Source organism: Pangasianodon hypophthalmus, chromosome 7, assembly GCF_027358585.1.
Source record: "Pangasianodon hypophthalmus isolate fPanHyp1 chromosome 7, fPanHyp1.pri, whole genome shotgun sequence".
Taxonomy (NCBI): domain Eukaryota; kingdom Metazoa; phylum Chordata; class Actinopteri; order Siluriformes; family Pangasiidae; genus Pangasianodon; species Pangasianodon hypophthalmus.
In genome coordinates this window covers 10,773,515-10,788,172 of record NC_069716.1, presented here as the reverse complement: position 1 = coordinate 10,788,172, position 14,658 = coordinate 10,773,515, and the positions used below count along the sequence as shown (strand labels likewise).

At 39.0% G+C, this 14,658-nt stretch overlaps 1 protein-coding gene across 1 annotated transcript in view; it reads right to left on the bottom strand.

Annotated features, from left to right (window-relative positions):
- The window catches only part of LOC113542791 (connector enhancer of kinase suppressor of ras 2), a 141,848-nt gene that overhangs the window by 84,564 nt on the left and 42,626 nt on the right, over positions 1-14,658 (bottom strand). The window contains exons 8-9 of the mRNA XM_026940553.3: positions 3,726-3,794; positions 1,174-1,320 (exon numbers count right to left, since the gene is read on the bottom strand). Coding sequence (XP_026796354.2) covers positions 1,174-1,320; positions 3,726-3,794 — 216 coding nt within the window. The remainder of the gene's footprint in view (positions 1-1,173; positions 1,321-3,725; positions 3,795-14,658) is intronic.

The following is a 14,658-nucleotide window of genomic DNA, read 5'->3' as shown; positions in this document are numbered from 1 at the left end:
AAAGTATGACATGTTCTTTAATTTGTTTTAAAGTTCTTGAATGAACATCACACCACCTCTGCATTGATTATCTATCAGCATGCCCCATCATGTTTTTTTCCACATATATATATAAAAACACACAGGTCAATAAGTATTAGACACAGGTCAATAAGTATTAGACTTTCAGGTTTAATTCAAGGGGTTTAACAAAAATAATGCATTAATCATTGATGGTGTCAATTGAAGGAGGCCATCACTAGGCTGGGGAAAAAAAAACTATCAGGGATTTAGCAGAAACTTTAGGAGTGGCCAAATCAGCAACTTGGTACATTACAAAGAAAGTTTTTATTAAAAAAAAAAAGCCTGACCAGTTCTTACGCAAGATTAACTTGTACCAGAATGATAGGAAGAGAAGAATATAGATCATAGAAGTAGCAGGATGAACTCTGAAGTGTATAGAGCTATACTTTCCAATTACTTTTGAGCCTGTGAAAATGGAGAGACTATGTAAAAAATGTAATTCCTAAATGGTTAATGCAATATTTTTGTTAAACCCCTTGAATTAAAGCTGAAAATCTGTGGTGGTGTACAGAGGCAAAGTTACGAAAAATACTTATGGACCTGACTGTATATATACACACTGTATACACCAATCAGCCATGAGATTAAAACCACTGACACAGCATCTTCAAAACAGCAGCTCTTGTGGGGTGTTCCCAGTACGCAGTGGTTAGTACCTACCAAAAGTGATCCAAGGAAGTACAACTGGTAAACCAGCAACAGGGTCATGGGCACCCAAGGCCAATGTGTTGGACAAACAAGTCTAATCCATGGAGGCCCCACTTCACAACTTACTTCACAAGTTACAGGACACAACTTAAGGATCTGCTGCTAATGTCTTGGTGACAGATACCACAGCACACCTTCAGAAGTCTACACAATATTAGGCACATGGTTTTAATGTTATGGCTGATATATACACATCATGATTATAATGTATATAATCATTCCAATTCCATTCTTCCATGCCAAGCTTCTTATGGTAGACTGTGATAATTTTTACTGGATATTGTCTACATAATGGAAGCTCAACTCGGCTATCTTAGTTCTGCTGGAGGACTGTAAACTGACTAAACATTTGAAGCATTTTCTGAGGTGAATACAGACAAGGCTATGGGAGGGAAAAACTACCTGGAGGGCGAGAGGCTTCCACCATAGGTTCTTGACCAGAGCTGGGGTAGAGTTTAAAGTGTTCTGTGGCCTCTTCTTCAGAGTGAGGATGACAACATTTGGATCCTCACGTAATGTGTTGACCAAGTTCTTCAGCTGCCAGCCCACCTAATGAAGCACAGATACAGTGTACCAGATGTGCATCCACATTTAATCAGAATGAAACAGCTGTTTGTACTCAATATAAGCAGAGCAGCAAGCAGACAGCCAAGGAATCTGACACTCTATTTACACTGTAAATTGTCACTAAAGAGACATGAAATTGATCAGCACTGTATCTATGAAAATTGTTTGTGGCATCAATCTGAGAAACATTATGTCTTTTGCAGCACGAGTGGCAAAAATTAAAGGAATTGAAGGAGATGAAGGAATTTACTTATCTATAAGATAATGTAATCACAGCCGTGTCTGAAGAAATGGTGCTTACCTAATTCAGCCAAGCACACATCATGCATGCAAAGAGACAGATGGGGCCTCTCAGTGCCCAGACCAAAGCCTAGTCAGACAGAACACTGCATTGACACCTGGAGTCCACCTGTTCCTATGATGGATCACCTTTCTAGGTCATTCGAAGAGCTATTCAGTAAAACTTGTACTTACCAAAACTTCAAAGATAAACACTAACAGATATCACAGACAGACCTCACTGAAGCATATGCCTGAATCTTTATGCTAAACCCACAGAACTTATCATGCATAATTAGCAGTTTTGCTCATCTATAGTTCTTCCTACCCAAGGTAGTTGATGGCCAAGACCATTCACCCAATTTTTGCTATTGATTCTCCATAGCTCACATTCACTCTGTCAATCCATTAAAACAGTACTTCATGCAAAAAAAAGTTGCTGTTGGAAATAATGTATGAAGGCGCCAAAGCACAGACAAGAAGGCCATTTGGCATGTTGGGAACTTATCAAACATCTAATGAGACCAAATTTGAATTTGACATATGGGGGGTAGCATTATGTGGGGATGATAATTTTTTCAAATGTCTGCTTTTTTGTTGATTAACAATTTTACCCTCCTTGAACATTTTTTTTAATTCCAACTTGAATTGGAATTGAAATGGACATGTATTTTTTTTTAAGTTGATTTACATAGTATGTAATAAAATATTTTTTATAGTGACACAAATGTTACTTAAACAAGGTTATTAGACTCACCTTTGGCTGCAACTACAGCTAAGTCTTCAGGGATATGTCTCTATCAGCTCTGGATTCTACTATATTTTGCAGATTTTTCTTGCAAACATTGCTCAATCTGATTGGACGAAGACCATTGGTGAACAGCAATTTTCAGGTTTTGCCACAGGTTTTCATTTGGATTGAAGTCTGGGCTTTGACCAGGCCATTCTAACTCATTCAAGTTCTTGGTTTTGAACCATTCCAATGTAACTTTGTCAGTATTCTTAGGGTCATTGCTCTGTTGGAAGGTGAACCTCTAACCCAGTCCCAAATCTCTTGCAGGGTTTCTTCTAGGATTGTAGTGTATTTGGCTCCAACCATCTTGCTCTCATCCCTGACCAGTTTCCCAATCCCTTTTGTTTGATATATTTTTTTATAACCAAACCCTTTACTTACTCTAAATGCTTTTCCAGAACTTCCAGGACTTGTGTTGGTAACTAATTGGCCTTCATGATGATATTTTCATAGGTGTGTTCTCTACCAAACTCTAGGGCCTTCCATGTGTATTTATATTGAGATCATGTGACCTTTTAATTGCACACAGGTAGACTGTTTTCAATTAATTATGTGAATTATGATGGCACCTAGTTACACAGTTGCACAAACTAATTTAGCAACTAGGCTAAATAATTATGTAATCTCACTGACATATTTTATTTGTCAATAATATTTCAAACTATATTGATTTTCCCCCACTGCAATATTATGGGCTGTTTTGTATAGATTCATGGCATACTGTATAATACCCAATTAAGTCCATTTCAGTTCCAGATTGCAACACTACTACATATGGAAAAGTTCAAGGGGAGGGGTAATGTCCAAGGACCTGTAGTCTTGAGCTATATTTAATTGTTGCTTGCACACTGACACAGTGGTAAAGATGGTGATTGTAACAATAATGCTGGTCAAACCCATGCTACTGTTTATATTTTTCTGTTTTTATATACTGTTAGTCTCTCTCTGTGGTGCTTCATTACTGAGTCCATGATTTTTAAAATTGTGATGGCCTCATAAAATGTTGATAATTGTTAGTGAATATTTGTGATCATGAAAATACAATTGTGGCTTAAAATCTTCAAGTTTCTTTAGGTCCTTCTGTTGGTATATGTATGATTCAACTACTTTTCATCTGACCTGATACTTGGGCCATATTTATAAAACTTAAAAAAAAAGAAAGAATATCTGAGCCTAAGAAGCACAATTACAAATAGAAATGATCAGGTCCTTCATCAAGTCTGTCAGTTAACTGCTTAACACCTGGGCCAAAATGTGGACTTCCAGGGTAGACAGTGTATGTGTGAGGAACAGAGTGCTTGAGAGACATACTCACCACAGTCTGCTGATTGACCTGGATGACCTCATCCCCAGCATGAATCTTCTTGCATTGGTCAGCAGGGGACTACATGGAAACAGAACGCAGTCAGTATTTCCATTATGCACACTCAGAAATTGCAGCACATCCTTCATGATATGAATCCGAAGAATAAATGTACATTTGCTCTGCTATTATGTATCTAATGCAACTTCATTCAATAAGTAATTGTATAAGTAATTGTATAGTCCCAAAGTTTTTGAGGTTAGTATGTAAAGTAAGGCTATGATTATATATGATGTATATATATATATACATATATATATATATAATGTGGGTGTGTGTGTGTATAGTCCCCAACCAAAAATATTGGAACAGTAAGGCCAATTCTTTTGTTTTTGCTATACACTGAAGACATTTGGGTTTGAGATCAAAAGATGAATATGAGATGATAGATCTGAATTTCATCTTTCCTTTCCTGATATTTACATCTAAATGTGTTAAACAACTTAGAACATAGGCACTTTCTGTGCCAGACCACCCAATTTTAGGCGAGCAAAAGTATAGGAACACAGTCTTAAAGTAAATAGCACTTAGTATTTGGAAGCATATCCCTTGCTTGAAGTGACTGCATCAAGCCTGCAACCCACTGACACCACCAAACTGTTGCATTCTTCTTTTACTACAGTGTTTTTCAGCAGTTGTTAGTTTTGGGGGTTCCTCCCTTCAGTCTCCTCTTCAAGAGTTGAAATGCATGCACAATTGGGTTAAAGTGTGGTGATTGACTTGGCCAGTATAAAATCTTCCACTTTTTCCAATGATGAAGTCCTTTTTTGTGTTGGCAGGGTGTTTTCAGTCACTGTCTTACTGCATGATGAAGTTCCTCCCAATTAGCTTAGGTGTATTTCTCTTTAACTTGGCAGACAGAATGTTTCTGCGGACTTCTGAACTCTTTCTGCTGCCACCATCATAATCAATAAAGATTAGTGAGCCCATTCCAGAAGAAGCCTTGCAAGCCCAAGCCATGAGACTACCTCCACTGTGCTTGCCCGATGAGCTCGTATGTGCGAGATCATGAGTAGATCCTTTCTTTCTCCACACTTTGGACTTTCCTTCACTTTGGTAGAGGTTAATCTTGGTTCCAGAGCTTTTCTGAATCATCTCAGTATTTCTTTGTGAATTCATATCAGACCTTCTGATTCTTACTGATGATGAAAGGTTTGCGTCTTGTGGTATGGCCTCTATATTTCTGCTCTCAAAGTCTTCTTTGAACAGTGGATTGTGATACTTTTATCCCTGTCCTGTGGAGGTTGTTGGTGAAGCGACTGACTGTTGTTTTTGGTTTTTCTTTACAGGTCTCACAATGTTTCTGTCATCAACTGCTGGTGTTTTCCTTGGCCAACCTGTTTGATGTCTGGTTGTTGGTACACAAGTGGTTTCTTTCTATTTCAGGACATTCTAAATTGTTGTATTTGCTATGCCCATTGCTTTTGGAATGATTTTTTTTCTCTTTTCTCAGCTTCAAAATGGCTTGGTTTTCTCTCATAGACAGCTCTCTGGTCTTCATGTTGGTTTATCCTTTTTAACAACAAATGCAGTCTTCACAAGTGAAATCCAGGGCTAAAACCAAGAGCAGACATTCAGAGCTATTAACTGTTTAAACACTCAATCTAACAGGGCACACCTGGGCAACAAGAAACACCTGTCAGTCACATGTTCCAATATTTTCATCACCTGAAAAAAGTTAGTTCAAACAAAAGTTGTTTAACACATCTAGATGTAAATATCAGGAAATGAAAGCTGAAAGCTGAAGTTCTGATATTCATCTTTTTATCTCAAACCCAAGTGTCTTCAGTGTATAGCAAAAAAAATAATAAATAAATATATATATATATATATATATATATATATATATATATATATATATATATATATATGTGTGTGTGTGTGTGTGTGTGTATTTTTTTTTTTTTAAGTTCAAATTTTGTCATATTTTGCACTTCAAATTCACACTTCCAACACCGGATGGAAAGTTGGATTTTATTGAAAATTCTTTTGTTGAACATTTTTAGTAAGTTTTTTTAGTTTAAGTAATAAGTATTTCATTTCAAGCGTGGCTGCAATTTTCAAGCAAAAGAAATAAAACAGTGTTTCCCTGCCCAATTGCTTGTAGATTCCTCTGGATACTCCAAGATACACTATTAATACACACATTAATTCCCTGCATGTTGATTACTGGTCATGAAACTCCTTTTTTGTAGCTAAGAGGAAGCAAGTAGAAAACTGGAATGAATTAATTCATTCAGTAACTACTTGATCCAGATCAGAGAACCTATTCTGGGGATAATGGGCATAAAGCAGTAATACATACTGCATGGGAAGCCAGTCCATCATATACTAATTCACTAGAGGCAGTTTAGAGTAGTCTTTCCACCAACCAGAGGTGGCAGGAATATAGAGAACCTAGAGGAAACCCACACCAACACAAAAAGAACATGCAAAACTCTGGTCAGACACTAACAAGAGCTCAAGTTCTTTTTCGGGAGGTTAGAGTCATGAGGCAGCATTGCTTATATAATATAATATTTGAATACATAATTTAAGGTTTATCATGTTATTAGTGCTTGTTATTGTTGTTGTTGCTGTTATTGTTGTTGTTGAATTCTTAGAGATTGCATAGAAATTGTTTGCTTGTTCATACCTGTGCTTTACTGAGGTGGTCCACTTGAGAAACTAATAGAAGAGAACACTGAGCTTTGTCTCCCTGGTAACCATATGGTTGCATAGCAACAGAAAGGCAAGGCCTCAGCTGTGAGGAGCAGTCAGAATTTGACAGTGGAATTTTTGCCTCAGGCACAATGGAGATACAAGCTCTTTAGAAGAATCACTTTTACAATGCACAGGTCACTTAAGTCCAATTAATTGACCAATAAATCAGTCTGGACTGGTACATTGAAGCAATGATTGTTATCCCTCTACTAGATTCTAAAATATTGCATCAAAAGAAGAGTAACAGACACTAAGTCTAGAACCATTTATGAATTTACTGATAATTATTGATGGTTATGCATTCTGCATGCCAATACGTTATGTGAAATGTCAATGGTGCATACACACCAATATGTGCGTAAATTGTGTGTGCAAAATAAATGTTTGCTTAGATCATGCTGGTGCAAAGAAATGAATACACTGGCAATAAGTTCTTTACAAAGGGTCTGGACCACTAATAAACTGAAATCGTTTACTGCTCTTTTTTTTTAAGTATAATTACTATTAAATAAATATGTAAACTATGAACATAATTACAACAATTACATGGGCCAAGCACTTTCTTTCACTTTCAAACATCACAGATCACAAATTCCTTACAATTTGAACTATTGGCAGGTTCCAAGGAATCAAGAGAAAGAACAATGATGGTCACAGGTTAAGCGGTTCAGAATTTATGAGCAGTTTTACTAATTTGTGAATGATAGCACCACCTAAAGGGGATGGAGACAAAACTTCTTGGAGTCCCTAATGACCTGTATACATATACTCCTATAATTTTGGTCAAAATCTGTCACACCCTTCCTGAGATATGCCCTTCCTGTTTGGCTGCATCAAATTAGTTTGTGCATTCTGGACAAATCGTCCATCATATCAAAAATCTGAGAAAACAAGTTTTGTTCCAGTTGGTCTCCTGCTTCCAACTTTCATGGTTATTTGACAAAACTTGCAGTAAAAGAAGTGAAAAAACTGTTTATCTTACAATTCAAAATGGCCAACTTTGTTTTAAAATTGAAATTTTTTGATAGATCAGTAATACCATGCATCTTCAAGGGAATCAATTCAAAGAAGAATTTTGATTGGATGTTGAGCAGTCCAAAAGTTATGAGCAGATTTACAAATCTGCAGATTATAGCACCACCTACAGGTGAATTTAGACAAAGCTTCTTGGCAACCCCTAGGATGAAGTTCTTCATTGGCCTACTAGGTTTGGTCAAAATACATGACAAAGTTGCTGAGATATGCCCTCACTTCCTGTTTGGCTGCTTCACCATCAAATTCGTTTGTGCATTATGGATGAGCTGTCCCTTATATCCAAAATAAGAGAAATACCTTTTTCGGGCTGGTCTCATGATGCTGCAGGCTAAATTTGGTGATGATTGGACAAACTTTGTAGGAGAAGAGAAAAAAAATCACAGTGGTGGAAAATTCAGTATGGTGAAAAATTAACATCATGATGTCCGTTGAACTCAACTTGACCCAAAGATTCAGAGAAAGTGGATCTGCGTTTCTACGACCTTCCACTGCAGAGTTATTATTGTAAATATATGTCCAAATGTGTCTTTAGTGCCCATTAATGGTACTAGAGGGCTTAAGTGGCATACACCAAAATTGCTGTGATGGTTGCTGAGACTGTCCTCTATCACTGTACCAAATTTCATAAAAAGCATACGAAGCATTCTATGGGCTGCCATAGACTCCCAGAGGATGTATAATAAAAACATTCTGCTTGGTCCCCCTAATACTACTACTGCTACTTTCTACTACTACTACTACTAATAATAATAATAATAATAAATTAATAACAAAAAGGCAGCTATGAAAATGTATAAAAACTTACAAAAGTAGCTCACTTTTGAGGGTAAACCCCAACCCTAGCAAGACTGCCTACATGCATGATGCTAATACACACCAGGTTTTTGGAGGACAAAATGACACACAGAACTGGCTTCCACAAATGACCCAAAGTTTAGTAAATTGGACGGAATAGGTACTCAGCCACACTTTAAATTTATCCACACTTCTTTTGCGCTGACTTTCAATGTTTGTTTGTAACACTCAAAAAGCTGCTACTTCTAAGGTATTCTAAAGTAAAAAGTAAACATTTTTTACTGTTGAATTTAAGTAATGTCATGTTTTCATGTGAAAATTAACTTATCAAAAACTGCTTTAGATAATTTTCCTTTTTAAGCAGCTACACCGTTTTCCCTGAAAACATCATTCAGTCTCTGTAAGTTTGCTGGTGACTATTTGCCATCTCTCATATGAGTTGGTCAGTGCACAGTATGCATGACTATATATATATATATATGTACGTATGTATGTATGTATGTATGTATACATAATTTTTTCTTTTTTTTAATTAAATGTGAACCCTATCACTATACCCCAGAAATGCTGGAAAACACAGCACTGTTGAAAAAATAATTCATTTTTCATCCACATATATAACAACAAATAGCAATTTGCAGAACTTAACAGAACTAAACATCTTTCCCAAACCAAGGAACTACTGTTTATAGTTGACTTTAGCCACCTAATAATATTTTTATCAGATTTATTTCAGTCTTTGGGTTGGTTACATTCCAGAAAGATAAGAAAAGTTCACTGGACACAGGTGTTGCGTGGCGTCAAAATGTCCTGTGAAGCTAGTGGCCTTGCCAAGAAATCTTCTCTTATACACGCACCTCATGATGTCATTCTCAACATTAGCAACGTTACTGTATGAATCTATTTTATTGAGTTAAATGGTCTACTCATAGCTATTCTTTATTTATGACAATATATAATATGAGATCATAGGACCTCAATGAAATAAATATTTGAAATAAATAAATATTAGATCTGAGTGGGTTTTTTTTGGGCTGACTGGACGGCTTTTTAGGGCTGCTTTTGTTGCTTTCACCTGGCAACTCTTCATACAGCAGCGAGGTGAAAAATGGCACGAGTGAACTAGAGCCTGATTAAACATGGCACGAGTGATGTGATGTGAGGCGACATTCTTCTTCAAATTTTCTTTTAGGTAATTTTTTTTTCATATTTTCTACTTTAGTTGAGTGTGTAGTCATTGCGAGTTTGTTCAATACATATTATGATTTGACTTGTAACACACCCGCGGTTGTAAATAATAAAACATTAGTAATATTAAAGATTTTCTACAAATTTACTGATTTTACAAAAATGCTTATTATCCCAGCACTACAGAAAACTTCAGCTGCCTAATGCATCTTAAAGTCTACTTCTGAGTCTTCCCTGCTGACGGTTCCTTAGAAATCTGTCCTTATTTCTTGTTTCCCAACAGCATCCTCCTGCTTATTATAGCATCCACTCTAATGTAACAACAATTTATTTTCCGCTAATCTCTTCATTCTAGTCTTATTGTGCTGAATGATGTCTTAAATTGAAAGTGCCAAATTGAAATTGAACTGTTCCCTCTTGGTAGCCAGTATGGAGCTGTATGAAGACATCTGTCCATGGCAGACCCATCAGGCATATTCAAGATTATTAATTGAAGCATAGGAGGAGATGGACAGTGAGGCAAGGCACAAAGATTTATAGAAAGTGGGAAAGCAGAGTCACTCAGTCTTGTAAGCTTAAAATTGGTCTATGGTGCATTCACCATTCATTAATGTGGACCCTTTTTGTCAAAGAACTGGACAGAGGCAAATTTGTGTCTAGCTCAGTAATAGACATCAGTGTGTACTTCAAAGACAACAAGTAAAAAAAAAAACCAGTAAAGGCACTTGACTGAAAATAATAATGCCTGTTCCAGCATGCAACATGCAGTTTCATGTTGTAATGGATGTCCCATTGTGCCAAACTGATTAAACCATTCAACATTATAGAAGTACAGTAACTGAAACTTAATAATGACACAGTGTTTGCTTGATTCATTCAGACTCTTAGCCTCTTATTACAAAACAAAATCTGTACATTAGAATTTAACACAATTAAACATGCCTAAATAAACAAGGGGGCATGACTGATGCATGGTGATTTTTCCATTCAGCTGTTAGCTGGCTGCACTCTCAGAGTCATATTTCTCTCTGTAGCACTACGTGTGTGTTTGAATCATGCATTGGTGTGTGTGTGTGTGGGTGACTTTTGGCGGCTTTTGGCACAGTTCTGTGCTCGCATTTATTTTTCACTGCGCTTTTCAGCACCCTTCATAAAACTCAACATAAAATCCACCACCTGAAAGGGGCTGTCACTAGCTCACTGCTTTCACCCCAGTCAAGTGTGTGTGTGTGTGTGTGTGTGTGTGTGTGTGTGTGCCAGGTTCCACCAGCTATGCCACACACAGTTAGGGCAGCTACTGAAAGCACAACGAAACACAAATATGTAGTCTGGTGATAATAAGACACAGAGAGAATCATCATGCCTCCTCTCTGTCCCCAGCTGACACTCGACCATACCCCTTCTGCACAGACCCCAACTGCCTGACTCAGGCCAGGGGCCATCTGGCCTGCAGCCAACACCCCAAACCCAAACCCAGCTCCTCCATCTCAGGAACCACCATCACCAGAGCCACAGGAACCACCTCTCATCGCCTCTATCAGTTCACTGGACCTCATAGTCGACTTCCCTGACCCACTGTTTGACTTCAAAGGGTCCTTGCCACTTCGCGAGTAATTAGACCTTAACGTGTGTAATAACATGAGTATCTCTTGGTGCAAATTTCCATAGCTGAGCACCCCTGTTGTACAGCCGAGATTGTCGTTCTTGGGCTAGGTGACTTCAGGTGTGGAGTTTTGCCCTTAGGTCCTGAATGTATTCATTTTGTTTTTACTGTTACAAGGGTCCTTCTTCCCAATTTCCCCTAATGATGTCTAAGATGCCACGAGGCTTGTGTCCATACAATAATTCTAATGGTGAAAACCACATGGAGGCTTGTGGGAACTCTCGTACTGCAAACAACAGGGGTTCGAGCCACTTATCCCAATTCTGTGTGTCATCGTGAACAAACTTACAATTCATATTTTTAAGGGTTTGATTAAAGTTTTCGGTTTGTGGATGGCAAACACTGGTGTGAATTGATTTAATCCCTAAAAATTCATACAGTTCGTGAAGAGCGTGAGATGAACGTAGTGCCCCGGTCACTCAGGATCTCTATCAGGATCCCAACTCGGGAGATAACTCAGAAGCGTGCCTCCACATGTTGATATGTTGCAAAGATCCACTGCTTCCGGATATCGCGCTGCATATTCCATCAAAACTAGCACAAAGTGATGCCCTCATGCAGTTCGTTCTAATGGCCCAAAAAGGGCCATGCCAATTCTTTCAATAGGGGACCTCCAACAATGGAAGGGGGTGCAATGGCTCTTTTGGGCTCACAGCCCAAAAGCTAACATTCGAGACATGCCACGCACCACCTGCAAACATTACCACGATTGCCTCGCCAAAAGAAGCGGGCCATAAGACTGTTTAGTGTTTTATCTTGCCCCAGATGCCCAGCCATGGGCATTTGATGAGCCATATGGAATAACATATCCCGACAGCTCTTTGGTCCCAATAATTTGGTCATCTCCTCCTTGGTTTGAGTGCCCTGCATCACTCGGTATGTCCTTTCCTTAATTACTGAAAAATGTATTAAAAGTTTATTTTTCACAGAACTATTTAGCACCCTTTCAAAAACTAAACACAAATGAACTGACTGAAAAGATGCTGTCACTAGCTTGTGGATTTTGCCCCGTTCAAAGTGCAAGTTCACGCTCTTGAAGCTATCAACTTATGTCATCTGTGTATTCCTCTTGCATGATGACCACCTGCTACACTGCTCCTAAATTTTCCACCTGAACTATATGGCCTGATTTTCCTCTGACCTTTACAATCTATGCACTGCACTGGGAATAGCTTTACCTATATGAGTTCATTCATTAAAACTGAGCACTCACATCTCAGCAGTAGGAGGAATTTGTTGCATTTGGCAACTGGATGGCCATTGTTCACTGATATGGAGCGGTCTGGAATATACCTCCTTAAGGCAACTGCCCAAAACAGACCCTGAAAGAATGTATCAATCTATGACTAATTCAGCTACATCTATGAACACTAAATCTGCCTTATAATACTCCTGCTCACTTAACAAGTCTCTGTTTATCTCTGACGTAAGCTTGGCAACAGCCTAATTATTACTTTGCTCTAAACCAAACTTCAATCCCACATTATCAGGATGTGGATAAACCATGTGCTACTGGTCATGGTCATTCACAACAGTTGCCTGTGGAGACCAACTCTCATCATCAAAGAAAGCACAGGCTGCAAGGGGAATTCTCTGCCATGTTTTCGCGTCTACCCATTCGCCCAGACCTAATAGAGCACCACACTGAGATTCCTCCAGGCATGTGGTTCGGGATGAAATTAAGGCTATACTCCTCTAGGATAAACTTAAGGCTATGCTACATGGGAGTAACTGAGGATTTCCATAGTGATTGGAAGAGTGATTGGAAACGTGTGGAAAAGTCAATGTGGTGTCTAAATTTGATGCATACCCAATGCCACACATTGATGAACTGCTCAATTGGTTAGGCAAGGTTCGTTTTCTTATTTGACACTAGATTTAACCAAATATTGACAGATTACCTAGTATTTTGAGAAATGGCCTTTTCCACTCTGTTTGGGTTATGCCAACTTGACACCCTTCAGTTTGGTTTGTTTGGAGCCCCAGCAACATTTCAGCATCTCATTCACAGAATGCTCCAACAGCACAATGCATATGCCACAGCTGAGAGCTGTCCTGAGATCCTTCAGATATGCAGGACTCACAGTAAATCCAAAGAAGTGTGTAATTGGGCAGGTCGAAGTATGGTATCTGGGCTTCCACTTGGGCCACAGGCAGGTGCATCCCCAAATAGATAAGACAGCAGCGATTGTGGCCTGCCCAAGATCCAAGACCAAAAAGGGGATGAGGCAGTTCCTGGGGCTGGCTTGTCTATTATCAGAACCTTGTACCTAATTTTTCGGATGTAACCAGCTCACCTTACTATAAAGGGAGTGCCAGATCTGGTCCAGTGGACAGAGCCGTGCCAGAAGGCTTTTTGCCAGGTGAATCTGATTTTGTGTGCCCACTGTTGCATTCTCCAGACTTTTCTCTCCCTTTTGTTATGTAGACTGACATGTCAGACAGAGGGCTGGGGGCCATTTTGTCCCAGCTGCTGGAAGGGGAGGAACGCCTGGAAGCTCTCGGTAAGAGAGAGTAAGTACAGCACGATGGAGAAAGATTGTCTGGCCAGTCAGCGGTTCTCACCCTCCAATACTACCTACTGGGGCACCCCTTTACCCTTTGTTCTGGTCACACACAGCTCCAATGGCTCCACTGCATGAAAGATGCCAACATACAGATCACTCATTTGTATCTGGCACTTCAGCCATTCAGGTTTGAGGTGTGGTGGCTGATTACTTTTCATGCCAGGGTGGGGGTATGCTGGGTTAGCTGCAGCTTTGGTTTGTGGGGAGTTGGCTGCAGGCCAGTTGGCTTCCCAGCCTGAGTCAGGCAGTGGGGGCATGTGGCAGAAGGGCTGTCATCAAGCGTCAGCTGCAGACAGAGAGGAATCAGGTTGAACCGCTGAATGACTGCTACAGCCAGAGAAAGAGAGTGGCATAGCTGGTGGAGCTTGCAACAGACACACACACACACACACACACAGCATGAACTTGTGGAGCACAAACTTGAACAGGGTGAAAGCCACTAACTAGTAAGTACCCCTTTTCAGTTGGCTTGTTTGTGTTGAGTTTTTGAAAGGGTGCTGAAAAGCGCAGTGAAAAAAAAAGTGAGCCGGGAGCTCTGCTGTAATTCCGCCTACCTCCTGAGTCTTCCTCTTCCCCAGCCACACACGCCAGGGTTGTACAACATCCAAAACTGTAGAAGAGTTATCCATCTAAAGTAGCACAGTAAGGTCCATTTGATCCAGTGACAATGTAGGGTAAGAAGTAGTGTACCAAGGGCATGAATAAAATAGTAAAAATATTAATAGTATAAAAGACTAATAGTAACAACAACACCAATAATAATAGCAGTAAAAAATAAAAAGCCAACAAGAAGTGTTATAATAGTATCTATTATATTATATTATCTATAAGGGGCCTATGTCAAGGAATGTGAGTCTCTAAGTTACACAGTTTCACCTACTGGATCATTGATTTCAGCTGATCCATGTCTGCTTCAAAGTCATTCATTCATCTA